Below are 22896 nucleotides of genomic sequence, written 5' to 3' on the forward strand. Positions count from 1 at the left end.
CGTTACACTCTTTACCCATTGTTTCTTTTGCTTCTTAAGAGGCCAGCAGAAATAGTTGATGAGGAAGAAGATGGTGAGAAAACAAGCAAAGATGCCAACCAGAAGGAAGACTTTTCAGCCATGAATGGTGAGACTGAAGACAGAGGGGGGAGCAAAGCGGCTGGTACCTCTGAGCAGGAGGAGGGAATCCCAGACCACGGGGAGAAGAAGGCAAGCCCCTCTCGGGTAAATGGTGGCACGGATGAAGAGAATGGGGAGGAACTGGACCAGGTTGCCGAGGAGCTCCAATCAACAGAGGACGAGAAAGGAAAGGCTGAAGGAGACAACAGTGGGCAAGATGAGGTACTTCTATTGTTTTTAGCTTGTTTGTGCATAAATGAGTGTGCGCATGCTCACACACACACACACACGAATGTGCTTAAAACAGTAGCTAATCATATTTAGGAAATTAGCCAAACACTTAGAATCTGCAGCAAAACTGAAATGCTGAGCACCATTTAATTAATTTTAATTTTTTACTTGTTTTAATAGATTAATAAGCACTATCATGCATATCTGTTTCTCATTCTGTCTATCCATCCATCCATATACCCGTTCATGTTCCCACCTACCTATCCACTCACCTACCTACCCATCCACCCATCCTAGTCATCTGCCAATCTATTCATCCACTCTCCCACCCATCCCCCACCCACCCAGCAGGTTCAGACAAGAGAAGAACAAACTAGAAAATGGGGTTGAGCTCAGTGAAACCTTGAACTAATTTAAAGAACGTCACAGACATTCCCAGGGGCTCCTTTGCTCCTTACAGAAATTAAAGTCTAGTTGTTTAGCCAGCATTAAGTAGATTAATCAAGTGTCCAGGACCACTACTGGTTTGTTTTAATGCAAAGCTCCAGAGAGAGGAAGTTTAACAGCAGAGTGGTGCAAAGTGCTCTGCTGGCCAAGCTTTACCAGTCAGTCCAAAGCTATCTGCATCCTACTACACACTTCTGCTAGCATCTTTATCATCTGGAGGAAAACACTAGGCATACCTTGCATGCCATCTTTACTCCAGGTGATATTTTCACAGAGGCTATGAGAACACAATTTCTCACGTGGAGCTCAGCATAGTCCTCCTGGATATGTATATGGCAACAATAGCAGGTTTCACAAAGCTCCCTGTTGTAGCCTTTGATGAAAGCTTATAGCATGAAAGCAAAGTGCATTTCTTTCTTTCTTTCTTTCTTTCTTTCTTTCTTTCTTTCTTTCTTCCTTCCTTCCTTCCTTCCTTCCTCCCTCCCTCCCTCCCTCCTTCCCTCCCTCTTTCTTTCCTTCTTCCTTCCTTCCTTCCTTCCTTCCTTCCTTCCTCCCTCCCTCCTTCCCTCCCTCTTTCTTTCTTTTCTTTCTTTCTTTCTTTCTTTCTTTCTTTCTTTCTTTCTTTCTTTCTTTCTTTCTTTCTTTCTTTCTCTTTATTAGATATTTTCTTTATGTACATTTCAAATGCTATCCGAAAAGTTCCCTATACCCTCCCCCCGCCCTGCTCCCTTACCCACCCACTCCCGCTTCTTGGCCCTGGCATTCCCCTGTACTGGGGCATATAAAGTTTGTAATACCAAGGGGCCTCTCTTCCCAGTGGGGCTCCGTAGGAAGATCCTAGTATGCAATCTTCCAGGGGTTTAGCTTAATTCAATGTGTGACCTAGTTAGACTTCACAAAATACATGGTTTGTAAAATTCTTCCCGTAATTTGCAACAACATAGAAGGTCAGAGGGCATTACGTTAAGCGGAACAAACCTGACACAAATACTGTATGAGCTGAGCTTCTGTGTATAAAAATGTATTCTGGTTTTATAGAAGCAGAGGGTAGAATGATGGTTAATGGGGACTGAGGGTTGGGTCTGGGGAGATGGTGGCCAAAGAACAGAAAATTTCAGTTCTGAGGAATAAGTTCAGGGGCTGTGTTGTCCAGCCTAGTGACTCTTCCTAAGAATGAATGTTTAAACGTAAAGATCTGAAAGGAATACTTAGATTTCTACTGATAGAAAAGATAATGTTGATGTTAATGATTCAAGCTTGCCATTTCACAATGTACATATATTTTAGGACATTATATGTTATATTATAAACATATATACTTTTTTCAGTTAAAATAAATTAACTTAAAATCTAAATTAGAAAAGTGAGCTTTTTTTGAGGCTGGTGAGATGGCTCAGCATGTAAGAGCACTGAACTGCTCTTCCAAAGGTCCTGAGTTCAAATCCCAGCAACCACATGGTGGCTCACAAACACCTGTAATGAGATCTGACACCCTCTTCTGGTGCGTCTGAAGACAGCTACAGGCACTTATGTATTATAATAAATAAATCTAATAAAAGTGTGCTTTTGATAGGAATTTAGGCATCACTTAAGTTTATGGTTATATAACTTGTTAAGGTCTGAAGCGTGGATGTCTGTGGTATGTGATATAGTGAAGTCAATTCTTGAGCTGCTTTTATCTCTAAGACTGAGGGCCCCTCATGAGACTGTGAAGCCTCTAGAATTTCATGGACTCTAGTTTTCAAACTAGCCAGCTCTCATCTCACACCTCAGCAGCAGCCTAATAGGTAGATGAGTTATAAATGTGATAAATGTCATTGGTAACAGGGGATGTGCAAGGGACAATGGTTGTTCCTGGAGAAAAGCTGGCACTCTGCTTTGGTCTTATGTTCTGCCCTTTGCTGCCAGACACTGATACCCTTTGGCACTTGAATCTGCATTCTGGTGGAAGACCAAAGGCAGAGGGTCATTGGCAGCACACTGGGTTAGTGAGACATGGAGGCGAAATGGACACACCCTTGTTTCCCTTGCCCCTGGAAACACTTAACTGACAAGTACAAACACACATTTGAAGAGAAGAATGGAAAGAGATGCAGAGGGAACTGAGAAAAATAACCCTGCAGCATAAGAGATGAGTCTGTGCTTTCATTTCATCTAGTTATTTATTTGTTTTAGTTTCTTGAAGCAGGCTATGAAGTTGAGGCAGGCTTTGAACTCCTGATCCTCTTGCCTCTACTTCCAAAGTGCTGGGATTACAGATTTATGCCTCCACATCCTGCCTGTCTGTGCTTTTAGAGCACAGACTGGAGTATGGTCACGTGAGGTATCAACCAACTAAAGGGCTGAAAGTAGCAGTTTGGGGGAAATGACTGACTAGAAACAAGGGAAGTCAAAGGATGGGTTGTAGTTGAATACTTACTTATATGGTTAAATGGGACATTTATGTAAACATTATTTAATTATCTTTGGTTTGGTCTATTTTTCTTCCAGGCTGGTTTGGATGCTCAAAGACCACCAAGACCAGAAGTGACAGTCACCAGCCCTCAAGAGAATGAAGAGAACGAAGCAAACAAGGCCTCTTCTGCTGTGGCATAGATGGTTTAAAGCAGAGAATATGAGCGATGTGAGAGGATGCAGAGCTATAATACTTGAATAATGAGCACAGCATCTCTTCATGTAGAATGTGGCAATGTGGTGGAGGCCCTACCTATTGCATTTTAAAAGTAGTAGCTACATGAAAGGAAGGGTTAGGACATTTGTAACTCAATAACTTAAGCTTATGACAGGTGTTTAAAAAATTCCTTTAGAAGACCAAAAGAGAGACAGGGGATTTGCACCTTAAGACAGCAGCTGGCTACCTGTGTTTGTAAAGGGGAAAGACATGGGCTAGCTCCCATTAGATACTTTATTATAGACTTGGAAGCAAGAATACTGGCAGCTTGTTCTAAAGCATTTATCTAGGAATGTATAGAGTTTTTAAGAATTGGTAATAGGAGAAACGTGTATTATGTTCTTGAAGCAATAAACTGTTGATTGAACAAATTGCAATTTAGTTTCAGAGATAATTTGGAGATGGCAATAGATCTGAACACTCTAAAGCTGGTGACATTCTTTTCTTTCTCCAGCCAAGGTCCACCTTGGGCAAAGTCAAAACACAGCCCAAGGTGTCACCTGGTCAGAGGAAAAGCTTCTAGAGCGCCTGGTGATTCATGTCAGGTGTGTTGGATGTGACTGGCACACTCCCAGGCAGGAACCAGAAAGTATGACCTAGACATCCTGTGTTTTTTTCACTGCTCTGTTTTCACTGTGTCTGTACAAGGAACAAAGCCTTTCCTTCTCCTATATGCTGTTGGGAAACCCAATATTGGTTAATATTAAATTCTTTTCAGGATTTTAAAAATGAACTTTTTATTAAACACAAAGGAACAAAAAAGGAAGCAAAAGCAGAACAATTTATGGCGATCCAATTGCTTAGCTACTTGCACTTTGCGAAATGACTGTCATGGCTGTTTAGATTATGTCCATCTGTCCATCTACTCATCCATCTGTCTGTCTGTCCATCCATCCGCACATGTATCTCCTAAGCTTTTAGACTTTCAAGCAGACTTTTGGACTATTTTAGCCTTTCAAGCAGATTCTCTCTCTCTCTCTCTCTCTCTCTCTCTATATATATATATATATATATATATATATATATGTATATGTATATATATATATATATATATACATATATATATATATATATCCATCTGATGGAAATTGTTGAAAAAATTTGAAATATTTCCATGGCTCTTGATTTCAGTTTGTGGATAGATAAACTAATATGCATTCACCTTGTGAGGTTCAGAGGAAGGAAAAGATAATTATATTAGTTTGACGATCATAGTACAGATGATGTCTCTCCCCCTAAATACAGAAATAATATGTTTTTCTCATTTTAAGGAATATATTTTTACTCAGAAAATGAAAACTGGAAGATTTTAGATTGTAGTGCCTTTGTAAGATTCATTACTATTGTAAGTCTATTTTCCCCTCTAGATTTTGCAACCAACCATCTGGGAACAAAATAGTTGGGAGTTATATATACTAAAGTAATGTAGAAAATAGATGTATTTTTCCCCAAAGCTATTTTGATTCTTCCATAAATAGAAAATATGAACAGAGCTTATGACATCACAGTGTTTGAGGGAGATCGTGACACGAGGCCTGGGAATCCGGGAGAATGGGCTTTAACTGGGGCACAGTCTGGGCGGTGCTTTTTGTGCACACACTTACTTTTAACACGCAGGGACTGCCAGAAGCCATCTTGCACTGTTAGGAAAACAGAGGTGCTCTCCTTCTGATGTGACTTTCCAGCATCTGGGGTTGAAGATTCAAATATCTTACAAAAGTTGAATATAAGAAGTTTTAACTAAGCCTCAAACTGATTCTCTTTCTCACCATGGAGGGTGTGTCTCCTTAAGGAAGCACCACTCTTTGCCCCCCACCCTTCACTTCACTGTGGCACTTGGGTTTTGTGGGTTCTCTTGCCAGCTGTCTTAATGAGGAACAACACTGATACTTCACATAAAAAACAAACTCTGAGATCTTAACATTTCAAGAAGGTTATAGGCATAGTAACAACCATAGAATGTTGAAATACGTGGGGGTATCATCATTTTCTATGCTTGCATGGGACCCAAATATGTGACTCAAATCAAAACCATCTCCATATGTTGTCTAGCCAAACATGTAATCCTTTATTGGGGACTAAAACTATAGGCATAACTGTGAAGGTGACCTTTATAGAAGTTGAAGTTCAGTTCACCTCTCAAAAGTGTTGGTCTCCCCTGTGGAAATTGGGTAGCAATGACAGATTAGGGCCACATGTAAGTGAGACTTACTGACAAATTTGGGAATTACACATAGAGCACACGGATGAGGGCTTGGTGAAGGGTTATGTGTCATTCATAATGAAGGCTCCTGGATATATACCTGCAATGCCTTGCTTTGAAGTGTCAGCTCTTTGCAATTTCTTAGTTTTAATTTTATGTCACTAATGCCTTAGCCACATTTCAATTTTAAGGGCACTCATGATCATCTGCTGATGGAATTGGAACACTGGTAGTTTTGCACTTGACTAGAGTGACTTTGACTAAAGTCGCCGTCAGATGAGAGGGATGTGCTGCATGCTTTGGCCTGTGTTGAAGCCACAGTTGCCTGCCCATCAGCTTCCTGTTACTATGACTACAGGGCAGCCCCCCCCCAACTCTCTAGGTTTTCCTGGGGCCCTGGAGAGACTTGTTATTTAAGACATTTTTCTTGCATTCTATTTTTTTAATGTCGGAATGCCAGACTCATAGGAAGAGCATGATAAGGTCATTTATCCAGTTCAAGTCTAAAGGGTGAATTCTTGTGTGGTGTCTAATGACATACCACATCAGAAGTGATGCTGGTATGTTTCCTAGGGTAGCCCTAGGGTAGGGCTAAACCACTAGAAACCTCAGAGTTTTCTTTAGGGGGATGGCATGATGGTTCAGCAGTTAAAGTGCCTGCTACCAAGCCTGATGTCCTATACTGTGACATGTATATACCAAAGTCATCCCCAACACACACACACACACACACACACACACACACACACACACACACACAAAACACACGCGCATACACACAGAGTTAAATAAGTAAGTATAAATGCGTTGTTTTCTTTAGGCAACCTGCCCTATGCACAGAGGATGAGTTTCACTGGTCTAGAGAAGATAATGTGCTTAAAGCTGTGGCTGCTGTCGGGCACAGCAGCTCATACCTGTAATCCCACAACTGGGGAGCAGGAGGTGGATCAAGAATTAAAGGTTGAAGCACACTTGGCTACATAGTGTGCTTGAGGCTAACCTCAATATGAGATCCCCGTTTAAAAAACAAAACAAAACAAAACTGACCAACCTAGCAACCTACCTACCTACCCACCCCAAGCTAAAGCTAAACTTGCCACCACAGAAAAATAGGAAGGTATACTCATCATAGGTAACCAGAAGGCATACTGTGATTCTAACATGTCCTGTAAGGAATCCACTCTACACTTTTACTGTTGCGGTTAAAGTAGCAAAAGCAAAGCTAAAGAGTAAGTTCATCTGGGAGGAGAAAACTCCGCATCTGAGCTGGTGCCAATCAGAAGAAAACGTCACACCCAGTGCACGTATCTACCAGCACCTCCAAGGGTAGCTCATATACTCTCAGGCATTAAGAAGGACCTCCTTACTGCTCTGCACAGAGTAAGGCTCTCGCATGGGGAGAAGCAGAGCTAACAGTGTGAGAGCAAATAGTAAGAGACTACTGTTATATCAGCGTTAATATTGCATTACTGGGACCAAGAGATACAATATATTTCCCCAATAAGACAGTTACCAGCATCACTTAAAGTAAGCATGGTGGCATATGACTACTACCCCAGTGCTCTAGAGGTAGAGGCAGAGGGGTCAGAAGTTCAAGGTCATTTCCAGCTGCCCAGTGAGGTCCAGACCAGTGTGAGCTATAAGAGACCCATTTAAAACAAAACAAAACAAAACAAAACAAAACAAAACAAAACAAAACAAAACAGAGGAAGAGATGCTAAAATTAGTTTTAGTTACATTTTAAAAAATGAGAGATGTGCACCTTGTTGCCTGAACTGATGACAGGCAACAGTCTCTGCGGCAGCCTAAAGTATCATGTGGACTTTTGGGGGGCAGAGGGAGCAGGGAGGAAACCTGGGACGACTCCTTGTATCCAGAAACCAGGTACGACACAGAGTGACTCTAATACATTGTCACCCTGGGCAGGAACCAGTTTCTGAAGGTTAGCCTGCTTTTCTAACCAGAGACACTTGGAGTTCGTTTTCACTGATTGGCATGTTCATACACATAAGGCATTTGCTTGACACATACCCTGGTATAGAGACAGGTCTAGCTTTTGCGTTGTATATTTTGTCCCATGATGTTTGGAAGTCAGAAGGGGAATGAAACAGTGTCCCCATACATTGAGCAAGAAACTCAGCATTGTTGTAAAAAGAGTCAACACCTGAAAGAGATGTGCAATTAGGAAAGAATTAAAAACAATAATTAAAAAAAGCACTTATAAAATCTGAGGGGACCAGTGGAGCTCTGTCCAGGAGCCAATGGCTGCCTAGCTTCGACCTGAAAATGTGACCAAATGAATTCCACGTAGTCTTACCCCCCTTGAAGTTTAACTGACTGTTTTAGTTACTGTCAAAAAGGAGGGGTGAGGTTGTGGTCAGCATAAGAGGATTGCAGGAAGCTCTGTTGCTTTCATGTTCTCTTTGCAGTCAACATTGCTAACGCGTACATAGTAATGGCTAATTTTTCATGCACTATATAGAGATTAAATTAAGCTCATAGTTTCAGTAGCATTTGTTATATTTAGAATGCCTTTATGTAAGGAAAAGTATGCATTTTGATCAAATTATGGTAGGTGGCTTTTATTTCTGTATCGGAGCACATTCTAAAATGCTCGTACACCTGTCCGGTCCTGTGGGTAGATGAGTGCTTTATGTAGTTAACATCCATGTTCAGCATTCCATGTGATACTGTGTTGTTAATATTTCATGTGTGAATCCTTTTTGTAGATTTTTCATGAACAGGAGAGAGAGAGAGATAGGGGTCTAGACTCACGTAGACATTCAGCTCATTTCTTTATTGTACGAGATATTTTTAGAGAACCACAGGTTCCGAAGTTTTTGTGATGCTCATGGCGTGTATTTTGTATACAGACAACCACAGAAATAAATGTATCATTTTACAAAGAGTTTCACTGAGGTTCAGTTTGTGGGACTTCTCACTGCTCTTTTCAATAGTTTTGTTTCCCCCTCTACGATTAAAAAACAGTTCAGCACTAAATCTCCATGATTTGAACACCACGACCCTGGAGCATAAGCACCCCTTGGACACCTTAGCTCACTTTGGTTCTCCTTGGTTCTCTACTGGAGAATTGCAAACCCCAGGGAAAGCAGGTGTCTAAACTGCCAGAGGCAGACCGATTTGCAGGCACAGTTAATCAATGTCAGAAACTTCCCACAGCTGGCTCCGTGTCCAATAGAACATCTACAGTATAGTGCATCCCGGCTCGAGTTCCTCTGGTGTGTTTTGCTTGTTTATTGAGAACAAACGCATGCCTCTCCTGCAGACCTCTGAGTAGACTGCTTTCCTTCTCTAATGGGGCTTCAGTCTATTAAATTGTTACACAGGCTCTCCAGTGCTCAATCGTCAAACTCAGTCTCCCATTAAGAAGACAAATGATAACAGGAATGCCTGGCACTTCTGACTGCTCTAACATGTTGGCTTGGTAGTAAGGAAAGTGACATAAAAATGCAAAACAAACACAAACACACACACACACACACACACACACACACACACACACACACACAAACCAAAGTAAAACAGTAAGTTTAAAACCAGATGAGGCAGTTACTGTTCACTGTCATCTATCTATCTATCTATCTATCTATCTATCTATCCATCCATCCATCTATTTTATTGGGTTTATTTATGCTGGTTTTTTTTGGTAGGTATATGTGTCTGTCTGAGTATATGGCATGTGTGTGCAGGTACTTTGGCGTGGCCAGAAGAAGGTGTCAAATTCCCTGGAACCTGAGTTAAAGGTGCTTGTGAGTTGCTGTGCTGGGAACTGAATCTGGGTCATTGGGCAGGAGGCAGCCTTATTGCTGAGCCATCTCTACAGCCCCTGCTATATCATCGTCATCGCTACCACCACCACCACCACCACCACCACCACCATTGATTTGAAATGGGATCTCAGTCTGTAGCCCTAGGTGATCTGAAACTTACATGTATACTAAGCTGATTTCAAATTCACAGCTATACACTTGCTTTAGCTTTTGATGCTGAAACCTTAAGCGTATGTTATCTTGCTTTGCAAACATTATTGTTCTTTAAAATTTTCAATTTATTCTTTAAAATGTATTATCTCTCCCTGCCCCCCACCCCCACAGTGACCATGGCAGTCAGGAGGCAATGCACAGCAGTTGCTTTTCTCCTCCTTCCTTATGGGCTCTGGGGTCAGTCAGAGGTCGGGGGTGGCAGCAGGTGAGCCATCTCCTGAACCTGCTGAGCCATTTCATCTGTTCCCTCAAGCCGCTCCTCTTGGCTACAGGGAAAGGTCGGATTGCACTGACTCTCCTGATCCTCTGCTCATTTCTTCTCTCCTCCTCCTCCTCCTCTTTGAGACCCTGAGATCTCCCTGAGCAATCTCATTCATAACCTTAAAAACCAGTCATGTGCCATGACTTCCAGGTTTCTCCCTGGGAACTCAGACCTCCATGTACAACTTTTGGCAAAGCATCTTGGTTCCTCAAAGTCAAATGTTCCATTCTTGGAAGACATACTTCTACTCTCAGATTGCCCATCCTGGTTCATGGTGCCAGTTGCAACCCTGGGTATTACAGGGTAGTACCATCATGCTTACTTTACATGGTGCTGGCATCAAACCCAAGGCTTCCTGCATGTTAGGCAAGCACTCTACCAACTGACATATATCTTAGCCCCAATACAGTTTGGAAACATTTTTTATTGTGGGTACCACTTGCTTCTGTTTAGTTGCCTTCCTCTGTTCTTATCACTAATATTTCCCTCTGTTTCTATGTTTGTTGTAACTCCTTCAGCAGAATGCCTTGCTAATTGCATTTTGGCTTCTTCCATTTCCAACATATGCTTTTGAGGCTGTAAATGTACCAGCATGTTTCACACCAGCTAGAACAACAAGTTTTGATATAAAATATTTGTGGCTGCAGTTTGACTGTAAATAGTTTGTGTGAATTTCCCGATTCTTTGACTCATGGCCCTGGGGCTAGCTCTGGGGATGCTTGCCCCTTCCGCGTACATTCGATTAACTGGTGCATCCATCCACCAACTGGTGAGAACACTGAGCCCTTAGACAGGAGATCAGAGGGATATTATCCTGACCAGGACGTGCATGCCTTCATTACTGGCTTGCACCCAATAGCTGACTGGCATGGAAGCAAAGACATTGGTGCTTTGCTTCAGGTGAAGCTGACTTTGTTGCAGTGTTTGCTCCAGAGTTTCTGTGCATGCAGCCTGATGGGATTTTTCAGTTGACCTATATCCTTGTTTCCCTTCTTCCTCCTTCTCCTGCTTCTCTCATAGTTCTTAAGGATGCCCCTTCATAAATTTATATGAGAGCATTCATCTCAGTTCTGCAAATAGAACACTCAACTTAAAATAGAGGAACCCAAATACCAGGGCGTTGGAAGTAGATCTTCAGATGGGCTTCTAACGTTAGATAACTTACTGGCCAAATAACACTTCATGCCCTCGGGGTTATATGATGCTTTGAAAGGTTACAGCCTGTGATTGCAGACTGTCTTCTGTGGTTGGTTAACTCTGATGCATTGGGAGGGAAAGGGATGTATTTGCTACTGCAGACTCAGTGATTTGGAGGCATGCAGGAAAGCATGCCACAAGACAGGCTAGTGCGTTAGATAACTCTCTTTGAATATGCTTCAAAAGTTGAAGTGAGAAGCCAAGAACAGTGGCTCATTCCTGTGATTACAGTACTTGGGATGGAAGCAGGAAGATCTCAATGATGCTGAAGCCAAGTTTATATCTAACTTTGACTATAGAGTAAGACCTTGCCTCAACCCCACAACCCTTCAAAAATTTGAAGAACTTCTGTGGAGATGTCCACTAAACCCTAATATCCAGCAACATCTGTATCAGCTAAGTAGTTATGTCAGATTGGCATGGTAGACTGTGGAGGAAGGGACCAAAGGCATATGGATTCAGGGATGCTCAGGTGAGTTTCCTGTATAAGGTAGGGTGTTTGGAGGGCTTAGAATACAGACTGTTTATCAAGGTGATGAATGCTCAGGAGGTTCAGGATTTCACAGAAAGGTGGGCTGTATCTGTAGGCTCAATGGAAAGAAGATACTTCTGGAGCAGCAATGAAGATGGCAGGGTTGCAGAATAATATTGAGCCACCAGGAGCCAAATGGGGTTAATTATTGTTATGGGAGGCTCCTGTGCGTTCCAATTTGTTGTTTGTAAAGATGGCCCATCAAACATGTTAATTTAAAAGTTTTATTCCTCTCTCTCTCTCTCTCTCTCTCTCTCTCTGTCTCTCTGTGTGTGTGTGTGTGTGTGTGTGTGTGTAGGTTAGAGACAACTTTCAGGAGTCCATTTTGTCCTACCTTTTTGAGGGGTCTAAGGATTGAATTATCCTCAGCAAGCACCTTACCTGCTGAGTCAAGACCCAGAATATGGTGTTCTTACAGATAAGATAGAGTAGAAACCATTAAAAGTGTTTCTTGATGTTTATTATTGATGGAGTAGAGACTGGAGAGGTGGCTCAGTGGTTAAAAGCACTCAATTGCTTTCACAGAGGATCCTGGTACAGTTCCCATGGTAGCTGACAACCATCCATAACTCCAGGTGCAGAGATCTAAAGCCGCCTTCTGACATCCACAGGCACCAGGCATGCATGTGATACACACACACACACACACACACACACACGAACGAAAACAATTAAAAATAAATCTATCTACATATTACTGACAGGGGAAGAATTCCTGAGCAGAAAGTTAAAAGGAGGTGCCACTCTTCACTGTCAAAATATTTTACCCTGTACCAGACAAGTTGCTCTACCGCTGAGTCAAAGCTGCAGATCCGTCTGACTGTTTGTTTGGAAGCCACTCACTGAGTTTTTCAGGTGGTCCTTGAACTTACGTTGCAGATGCTGAACTTTCTATTCTGCTGCTTCTGCTTTCCAAATAGCTTGATTGCTGGGTTTGAGTCCTGAGATCAGGGAGTCAGATTGTTTTCAGCCTAAAATACATTAAGTCCCCTCAACAGAAAAGGCTGAGAAGATCCCCATGGAAGAAGATCCCAAAACTCCAAGGCTGGTGTCTTAGTAATGTCCTACACCTTCCCCCAAAGCAACTTGAAGATGTTATTGACATTGGAGAACCATGCACATGACAGGGCTAGGCTCATGGTTTTTGATCACTGTTGGATAACGGTTCCACATTAACAATGGTTTGGAGGACTTAAAGTGATAGTGATCTTTTCTATGTAAGATTTTTAACATTTTTTTATATGTATGGTTGCTGTAGTGGTTGGTTTTGTGTCAATTTGTTACAATCTAGAGTAATCAGAGAGGAAGGGGGCACAGTTGAGGAAATGCCTTCATGAGATCCAGCTGTTAGGCATCTTCTCAGTTAGTGGTCAATGGGAGAGAGCCCAGCCAATTATGGGTGGTGCCATCCCTGGGCTAGTGTTCCTCAGTTTTATAAGAAAGTAGGCTGAGCAAGCCAGGGCAAGCATGTAAATAGCACTCTTCTATGGCCTCTGCATCATCTTCTGTTTCCAGGTTCCTGCTCTGCTTAAGTTTTTGTCCTGACTTCATTTGGTGATGATCAGCTATGTGGACATATAAGATGGATATGTGCCTTTCCTCCCCAACTTGCCTTTTGATTGTGGTGTTTTGTTGCAGCAATAGAAACCCTAACTAAGGCAGAGCTTTACTTACAAGACCGTCTCTGTACTACATTTATGCCTGGTACCTATAGAGGCCAGATGAGAGTGTAAGATGGAATAGAGCTGGAGTTATAGATGGTTACAAGCTGCCATGTTGGGGCTGGGAATTGAACCTGGGTTCTTTGAAAGAGAAACCAGTGCTACTAGGCCACCTCTCCAGATTCTAATTATGATCCCTTAGAGAAAAGGGGACATCTGGGAACTAAATGACAGATGAGTTACTCGCCAAGGTGGGCCACATAATGGGTGGACTGCACCCACAGACACATGCACTGGAAGTCTTCACTCTTTGAAAAGCCGAGCAATGTCATTAACAGCAGCTGAACCTTCACTCAATCCCTATGTGCTGTAGGATTAGAGCTACCAAAGAGGAAAGGCTGTCCCCTCAGACGACGAGAAAGTGTCACAGTGAGAAAATGGCAGATGTGACTACTATCCTCACAGCAAAGATACAGGAGTAGGGCTCCTAATAATTTATCAAAAACATATCAAAGAAACCAAGAGTCCCGTTGGATTAACTGGATCACACTGCCAGTAGTAGTTAACAAAGTACTCGTTAATTAGCTTAGTGATTGCCTCAACTACCAAAGTGCTGTCAAATAGGTCTTTATTAGGTGTTGTTTTAAATGTCTCACCTTCATATCTAGGTTCCCCTCTAAGTTGTCCAAACATGTATTGGAAAGTAACTCCTATGCCCAGTCGTGATCTCTTCTGTCCTTTTCTGCAGACCCCGTGTTGGATTATAGGTAATTATTCCTTCAGTTCCCTGTGTCTTCCTTTAGCTGTGTTAAATCTGCTACTTCCCCCCCCCCCAGTTTGGTTTTTAAAGTTACATTTTAAAATTTTAATTTCCAGAGGTGCTATTTGGTTCTTTTAAATTTGTTCTTTTGTGTATTTAGACATTGTTCTGCCATTGTTATTCCTATCCCTCCTTACATGCATTGGTCAGAGGTTTCCAGCGTTATAGAGCTGATTGAAGGAGTACAAATTAAATGTTCATTTATTAGAGCAGCTTACATGGATTCAGTCTTGGTAGTTTAACAACTACTATAATTACATTGGGAGCCCAGAACTGCTAAGTCCAGGAGACTGGGGACCTCTATGGTTCAATCTGGCACCAAAGGCCTGGAGGATTCCTGAATGGTCACTGATCTTTAGTGGTCTACACTGGAAGGCTTGTGAAGCTGGGTTCTGATGTCAGGGAAGGAGGCAAGCAGTGGTGGCAGGAGCAGGATGACAAACTCGCCAAGTGGGAAGACAAGCTGGCGAAAGCAAAGCTGTCCCTTTCCTTAGCTGGGTCACTGCAAGAAGGTAAGTGGGTCTTCTCACTTCTGTTAACTCAAGCATACCCACGGCCAGAGGTTGAGCTTGTCTACAGAATCTCTCTCAGGTGTTGCAGGAAGCTTGTCTCCTCCATGAATCTGGAGCCTGTCAGGTTGATAATCGTATTGACAATCACATCATAGAACTTCATATGTTTAGGTGTTTGATGACAAACACACTTCTGAAGTGATTGTCTGTGCTTCCTGCCTGTGCATCTGACTTGGCAGAAGATCCTGCCTGTGCGTAGCTTGCACTTTTAAACTTGTGAGCTCATCTGTGTACTTGTTATTTGCACGAGGCCCCTCATACTCTGGTTTCTGGAACTATCTCAGGAGAGGTTTCCCATTTCACTTTGTGAGAGCCCTAGATGTTTTATGGTCCTGATTCTTGTTGATATCTGAAGTCCCAGGGTACCTGTAGAGGGGTTTCAGGTTCTTGTGTCCTGGAACAAATGGTTGATTGGGGACATGTATTTGTAGCCAAATCAGAGGCAGCAGACAAGAAGATACATATCCGAGAGAGTAAATGGGCCAAAGCATGAGAGAGCCAGGCAAAACAAAGGCTCTGCTGTACAGACTTGATGCTTTGACTCATTGGCCCAGCACTGGCTTTTCTGCAATGCTTAGTTGCATGCAGCCTGACATACAACTTCATGTATTGCATCTCATCTGTATATTCAATAACCACCCAGAGGTATGTGTGTTGGTGTTGTAAGGATTCATACTTGCTCTTGGACCCTCTGAATTTCTCTGCATCAGTGGTTTGAGTTGCCCACACTGGGCCTCAGTTGAGGCTTTTCAGCTTCTTCCCTTGCCAACCGAGTTTAATTCTACAACAGTCACATGATGCTTTCAGGATCGCCTGTCTGCCACACCCACCACTTCAGCTTGAAGAACGAAACGACTGTTATATAACAACCACCATTCCAGTTTGGAATTCTTCTACTTCTCAAGTAGTGCAAATTTGAGACCTGCATGTGGCAGTGTTGCACTTTGATTTTTACATAAACTTGTTTCTCATGAGAAAAGATTAGGGTGGACAAGATAGAAGGCTCAAGGGTTAAAAGCACTTGTTACAGAGGACCCACATTTGATTCCCAGCACACATATGGTGGCTCACAACAGTCTGTAATTGTGGAAGGCCTGACACCCTTTTCTGACCTCTGTATGTACCAGGCATGCATGTGATGCATAGTCATGCATGCATGGAGAAAATTAGGGTGAATACCAAGTTTTTCATGCTATTTACAGGTGTCTATTATCAGGTTGTTACAAAATTCTCAGTTCTTAAAGCAGTGTTGTTAGAGGGAACCCATGATGGAAAGACATCTGCTGTCTTTTCCTCCTCTTCATCTTCAGTATTAATGATTAAGGGTCTTGGCCATAGCATATTCTACAAAGACCTGTTCCTTCCTGAGTCTGCCAGAGCAATGGCCAAATCTTAACTCCTTGGGGTTATTCAGCAGCTGGAGCTTCTTAACATCTAGGGCTGGAGAGATGTAGATTTATTCTGCTCATAGGTTATTAGGTAAACTCCCAGAAGAAAGAGGAATCTAGACCTTAGCGTTGCAGACACTCCTAAGAGTATCTGATGAAAGAGACGTCCTCACCTTTAGGGAGAATGAAGCATTTGTCTCTGTGAGCTTTTATCTGTCTGACAGGTGTGGTGGTTTGGATGAATATGCCCCCCTGTAGGCTCAATGAGAGTGACACTATTAGAAGGTGTGGCCTTATTGAGGAAGTGTGTCACTTGGGCTGGGCTTGGAGGTTTTAGATGCTCAAGCAAGGCCCAGTGATCTACTTCCTCTTTCTGATGCCTGCCAATGCAGATGTAAAAGTCTTGGTTACATCTCCAGCACCATGACTGTCCATGTGTTGCCATGCTTCCTGCCATGATGACAATGTACTAAACCTCTGGACTTTAAGCCAGCCTCCATTAAATGTTTTTCTTTATAAGAGTTGCTGTGGTCATGGTCTCTCCCCACAGCCTGTTCACCACAGTTGTTCACAAACTGTCACTGGGCTCTCTGCCTTTTAGAGTAACTGTGCTTCCAGCTGCCAGGACAAAGCCATACCATTTCTATATCATGAAGAAGTTGCCAGAGGCAGCTGCTCCCCAGCCTCAGCACCACACTTTGCAATTACAAGGCGAAGCTGGGATCAGAAGATTGACTCCTTGGGTGGCAGAGTTGCAGCAATACTGATCTTCCTCCTTAGGAATCGAATGCTGAGCTCCACTGAGATTGTTTCAATACCCCAGCCTGTCACACCCACTCTTCAGTGATCCTTGAGGAAGAGTCTGGGGTTGCTTGCTGCAGAAATTGCTTCTTTCTCTTTGGCTAGGGGCCAACACCCTAAGCTTATTTTTACTGTTCAACATTGGAAAGCAGGACATTGTCATAAGTAGAAAGCTTCAGATGATGGCGGAGCTGTGGAGTATTCAAAAATACTCCATAAAAATATTAAACCAAAAACCAAAAGACGAAACTTGTTTGCTGAGGAAATAAACTCTGCCTACTTTCATGTGTTAAAACAGAACAAAACAAAACAAAACAAAACAAAAACTAGATCTTGGGCTGGAGGAATAGCTCAGGGGTTAAGATTACTTGGTGCTCTTGCAGAGGACTGGAATTAAGTTCCTGGTACCCTCAGGATCACAACCAACCATAACTGCAGCTCCAAAGAATCTGACATTGTCTTTTGCCTTCTGTATACATGTATAAACACACACTGTACACACATATAGCACACAACCACATATGCATATACCACACACACTACACACACACACACACAAATACTATACAACCACACATGCAGACACATACACATATATCCTATACCACACTACACACTGCACACACAGGCACACAATTTTAAAAAAGCACACACACATACACACAAGTTTTCCACTCATTATCCATCATCAAAAGAATTCTATTGAATATCAATCTCTGCTTGGCACTATAAGTGACCAGCAGGCCCCTCCCTGCTTCGCAGGTGCTTGGAACAACAATGTCAAGGTTGGTGACAATGAGCTTGAAGGATGACAGACAGCTGCAACCACACTAATGGCAGCATTGATGTGATTCCTTGACTGTCTGATAGATATTATCTTTTAAACCCATTTCTTTTAAATGTCTTACAAAAGCCCTATGAAGAAGGGCTGTCATTATGTCCAAGTCTATTTTATTCAAGAAGTGTGTGAGACATGGAGTAAATAATTTGCTTCAAGTCCTATGACTAGTAACTTAATGATTGACGTTTCTCAGCTCCTGTGGTTGGCCATTGTGCTATCCTGGTTCTGATCTATCCAGAAAACACCATAAAGACTGGAGACCAAACTATGAATGAGATGCCTCAATTGGTAAGAGCACTTGCTTCTAAACCTGATGGCCCGGGACTCACATGATGGGAAGGAGAGAGTTAACTCCTCTAAGTTGCTGCTCAGCTCCCTTGGCCAACTCCACTTCAAAGAAAGAAGAAGCAGGATAAAGTGTGAGCCTTCTATGGCTCCCCGTTGCACACTGGCAAACCTTCTGCATGGTTCCTGAACCAGGACAGTGTACATTACTTCCCTTACTTGTTGATTCACTTTATCCTAATGTTGAATCAACATGGTGTGACCATGCAGACTCCAGTCTGGGAAGTCAATAAAGTCAGATTCTATTTCAGATCTTTTCTGGGATAAGTAGCTGGCTGGGAGACGCAGTCATTCTGAGCAGCTGAAAATAACTAACAAGACATTTTAATGAGTTAATAAGTCTTTCTCCCTGAACTACACGGAAAGACATAAAGCATCACACTTAAGCTACTTGCCAGCCTTAATTAAACTTGATGCTGAAAAGGTCAGTGCCCTGTCTGGCAGGTTCCAAATCACTCCAGCCTCTGACAGCAGGGGCGACTGTAGGGGTGAAGGCAGTTGTGTGCACAGGCAAATGGAAACCTTCTATCTCCACTGAAATTATAAACAGGTGCATTTTAAGAGGGCCTCATCCCAGCTAATAACAACTGGCATTTATCTTGTCTTTGCTCCAAGTGCATCTGCTGTTATGTACTTACTCCTTTCTACAACTCTGGAAACTCCATGGTGCTACTCTTCTAGACAGACGAGGATATCAAGGCACAGAACACTATGGTAGACCCTTTGCAAGTTGATAATCGCAAGATTTGATTAGTTCCTGACATAGGGCTCCATTGCCTTCTTAGCCATACATCGAACTGTGTATGAATCTCCCATGAGCTACAGGCCAGTAAGACTTGCCAGGAATTCTAGAAGTTCCATCTAAGGATAGGGTAAAGTATGCAAGGCCTTCAAGGTTCAGAGGATACAGGATTATTTCCATCCTCTGGGTTGGTGGTTGTTGTCTGGAGGTCTGGTTGGTTAAAATAGTTTCTTTTATCTATTTTTAATTAATGTATTTATACAATATATTTTAGCCATGTGTTCCTTCTCCCCACCTCCTTTGATACCCAACTTTTTTTGTTCTTTTTAATATCTTTTTATGTTTTCCCCCACCTCACTTTCAAAAACATTCCACAACAATAGTAAACCCCAACCAAACCAAAACCAAAGCCAAAAATCCAACAATGCCAAAACAATCACACAAACAAACACACACAGAGTTTGTATTGTATTGGGCAACTATTACTGAGCACAGTCCTACTCTGGAATGAACTTGACATATCCAGTGACATTCTTACTTTCCCTTCACCAGCAGATATCAATTACAGATAGCTTCTTGATTAGAGTTGTGTTCCTGTGCGCTCTTCCCCATTTTAGTGGTGGGACCCTATCTGGCTTGAACCTATGCAGGTCTTATGCATGCTGCCACAGTCTATGTGAGTTCATGTGTACATGAGTCCTTGTTAGGTCTAGAAAACATTGTTTCCTTGAAGTTAGCCGCCACCTCTGGCTCTTACAAGCTTTTTGCCTCCTCTCCCCTATAGATCCTCAAACCTTAAGAGTAGGGGTTTGATGAAGATATTCTATTTTGGAATGATTGTTCCAAAGCTTCTCACTCTATAGACATTGTGCAGTCATGGGACTTGGTAGTAAGTCCCATATACTTCAAGAAGAACGTTCTCTGTGAGGGTAGAGTGGGTCACTGATCTCTGTGTACAACAATATGTTATTATGAACCCCGTTATTGCTGTAGTAGGTCTTCCTCTAGGCCCATGACCTATCTAGTCTCAAGATCTTGTCCCCTTAGCAGTGTCAGGCATGGGTTTCATCTAATGGACTTGGCCTGAAAGCCAATAAAACAGTGAGTGGTTACTCCCATAACATTGTGCCACTATTGGACCATTGTATTTTTCAGGTTGCTGCTGTAGGTCACAGGCTTTATAGCTGGGTTGATATTGAATTGATAGTTACTATTTTCCTATAAAAGTGTGCAGAGTACTTTCTACTACTATGAAAGCTAGTCAGTAAGAATAATGCTTTTAGTTAGGTACCATCTCAACTATTCTGTGTTTGGTGACATAAATAAGTTATATCTTTTTAAAAAAATTATTTATTTATTTTACACTCCATATTTTATTCCCCCGCCTGTCCACCCTCCTCCTGCTCCACATCCCATATCTCCTCCCCACCCCCTGTCTCCACGTGGATGTCCCCCCCCTCCCCATGCTACCTGACCTCTAAACTCCCTGGGACTTCCAGTCTCTTGAGGGTTAGTTGCATCATCTGAATGAACACTGACCTGGCAGTCCTCTGCTGTATGTGTGTTGGTGGCCTCATATCAGCTGGTATACACTGCCTGTTTGGTGGTCCAGTGTTTGAGAGATCTCGAGGGTCCAGATTAATTGAGACTGCTGGTTCTCCTACAGGATTGCCCTTCTGTTCAGCTTCTTTCAGCCTTTCCCTAATTCAACAACAGGGGACAGCTGCTTCTATCCATTGGCTGGGTGCAACTATCTGCCTCTGACTCTTTCAGCTGCTTGCTGGATCTTCCGGAGTGTAGTCATGCTAGGTTCCTTTTTGTGAGTGCTTTATAGCCTTAGTAATAGTGTCAGGCCTTTGGACCTCCCCTTGAGCTGGATCCCTCTTTGGGCATATTGCTGGACCTTCTTTTCCTCAGGCTCCTCTCCATTTCCATCCCTGTAATTCTTTCAGACAGGAACAATTGTGGGTCAGAGTCATGACTGTGGGATGGCTCCTCTCCCTCATTTGATGCCCTGACTTCCTACTGGAGGTGGGCTCTATAAGTTCCCTCTCCTTACTGTCTGGCATTTCATCCAAGGTCCCTCCCTTTGAGTCCTGAGGTCTCTGGTGCATTCTGGGGGTCCCCTCAACCTCCTGCCTCCAGAGGTTGTCTGTTTCCATTCTTAAAAAGTTGTCTTTAATAATAGGGTGTTACAATCAGGTTTCAATCAATAGCCTTGGCAATGTGACTTTTGGGGGTTCCATGTGATATCTTTGGCCATTAATGCAACAAGAAGCAACCTATTCTTGGCACTGAAGATTTATTTAATAATAAAAGATGTGTAGTTGGGGCATTGTCTCCCTCCTTATGTTGTGGCCTCATGTTGCACAGGATTAAGACCAACAATTAATAAATTGTACTTAATTAGGCTGAAAATCTTCTGTTTGGCGAAGGACACCATCATTTTGGCAAAGATAAAGCTACAGAAAAGGAGAAGGTCTTTATGAATTATATATCAGATAAAGTGTTCGACTACAATATATAAAGAACTACAAAAATTGAATATCAAGAAAACAAATATCTGGTACTGAATTAGACAGAGAGTTCTCAAAATATGAAACACCAATGGCTGAGAAACATGTCAATATCCTTAGCCATTAGGGAAATGAAATTAAAGCTTTGAGATTTCATCTTACCCTAGTCAGAAGTGCCAAGATAAATAAAACAACTGGCGACATATGCTGTCAAGGATGCAGAGCAAGAGGAACACATGTTGGCAGGAGTACAAACTGATATAACCTCTATCGAAATCAATGTGCTGGCTCTTCAGCAAGCTGGGAATCGATCTACCTCAATATTCAGCTATACCACTTTTGACAGCATATACCCAAAGGATCCTACATACTACTACAGAGACACTTGCTCATCCATGTTCAATGTTATTCTATTCATAAGAGTCAGAGCTTGGAAATAGCATAGGTGTTTATCAGCTGATGAATTGATAAGGAAAATGTGGTACATTTATACAATGGAATATTATTCAGTTGTTAAGACAAAGGAAATTATAAAAATTTCAGGTCAATGGCTAGAGCTAGAAAAGTTACAGTTTCTTGAACCCAAAGACTTCAAGTAAACTAGCTGGTCTTTGCTACTGTGTGGGTCTTCTTTTTCTCATCTTTTATCCCCCAAATTTAATCCCCTATTACTAGATAGGAGAGAAAGAAGGACAGAGGGAGAGAGAGAGGGATATCTTTGAATCTAATTTCTTTCTTCTTTGAGCACAACTACTAATGAACCACAACCAACCTTACTGAATGACCACCAACCCCACCTCTAGGGCCCTAGTATTTTTATACCCTCTGAAAAGTTCTCAGAACCCCAAACATCATACAATCACAGAAGCTGGCAAAATCATGCTTCTGCTAGAGCACAAGGCCAATCATAGTTAGTTGTTGCAAAGTTGACCTATGTCCCTACTCCTGGGATTAAAATGAAAACATATTCTTAAAATATTTCTGTTTTTTCTTAAAGAAACCAAAATTCCAGAATTCTCACTACACCTCTCTCTTTCTGTTTTAAGCCATTAATTATGCTGGATGTAGTAGAACATTGTACTTAGATACATTTTCAGTGAACTAAGTGTTTTTGGGGTCGGTTTTCAGGAGACATCTCCTGCTCAACTGTAATCTATATGAGTTTTGATAGTATTCATAGCTTTTGATTTCCTGTGGAAATATAAACAAATCCACATCCCCAATGCAAAACTTTCACTGGCTTCCATTCTGATTTTAACATATCCTTATAATATTTTGGCTGATTTAATTTTACAGTTTTTTTCTATTACTCAGTGTTTCTCTGTTGCTGTTGTTCCTTTCTTATTAACATTCAGAGAATTTAAAGCTAAAAAAAAAGCAGTGCTTAGTCTGTCTCTGGGGAGTCTTTATTCTTTTTTGATGTTTGTTTTATACACATTTCCTTTAATACCTTTCTACAATTGCTTGTTTTGTAGGATTATATGGTATGCCTGTAATGTGCTTTATATTATAACATTCCAAGAATTGCTTCATCTTACTGGAG

The 22896-nt window shown here is 42.0% G+C and overlaps 1 protein-coding gene across 5 annotated transcripts in view; it reads left to right on the plus strand.

Moving 5' to 3' along the window:
• Dcdc2a (doublecortin domain containing 2a) overlaps positions 1–8581 on the plus strand; it is a 155434-nt gene extending 146853 nt beyond the window's left edge. For 4 of the 5 annotated variants that reach the window (XM_011244294.3, XM_006516604.3, XM_011244291.2 and 1 more), the window contains 2 exons: positions 40–342; positions 3289–3846. In XM_011244294.3, coding sequence (XP_011242596.1) covers positions 40–342; positions 3289–3393 — 408 coding nt within the window. In that variant the 3' untranslated portion in view covers positions 3394–3846. Of the gene's footprint in view, positions 1–39; positions 343–3288 lie in introns of all 5 variants that reach the window. The other variant, NM_177577.3, reaches the window with a different exon arrangement.
• Positions 8582–22896: the final 14315 nt, after the last annotated feature.

The sequence above is a fragment of the Mus musculus genome, chromosome 13 (genome assembly GCF_000001635.26).
Source record: "Mus musculus strain C57BL/6J chromosome 13, GRCm38.p6 C57BL/6J".
In the NCBI taxonomy this organism is placed as follows: domain Eukaryota; kingdom Metazoa; phylum Chordata; class Mammalia; order Rodentia; family Muridae; genus Mus; species Mus musculus.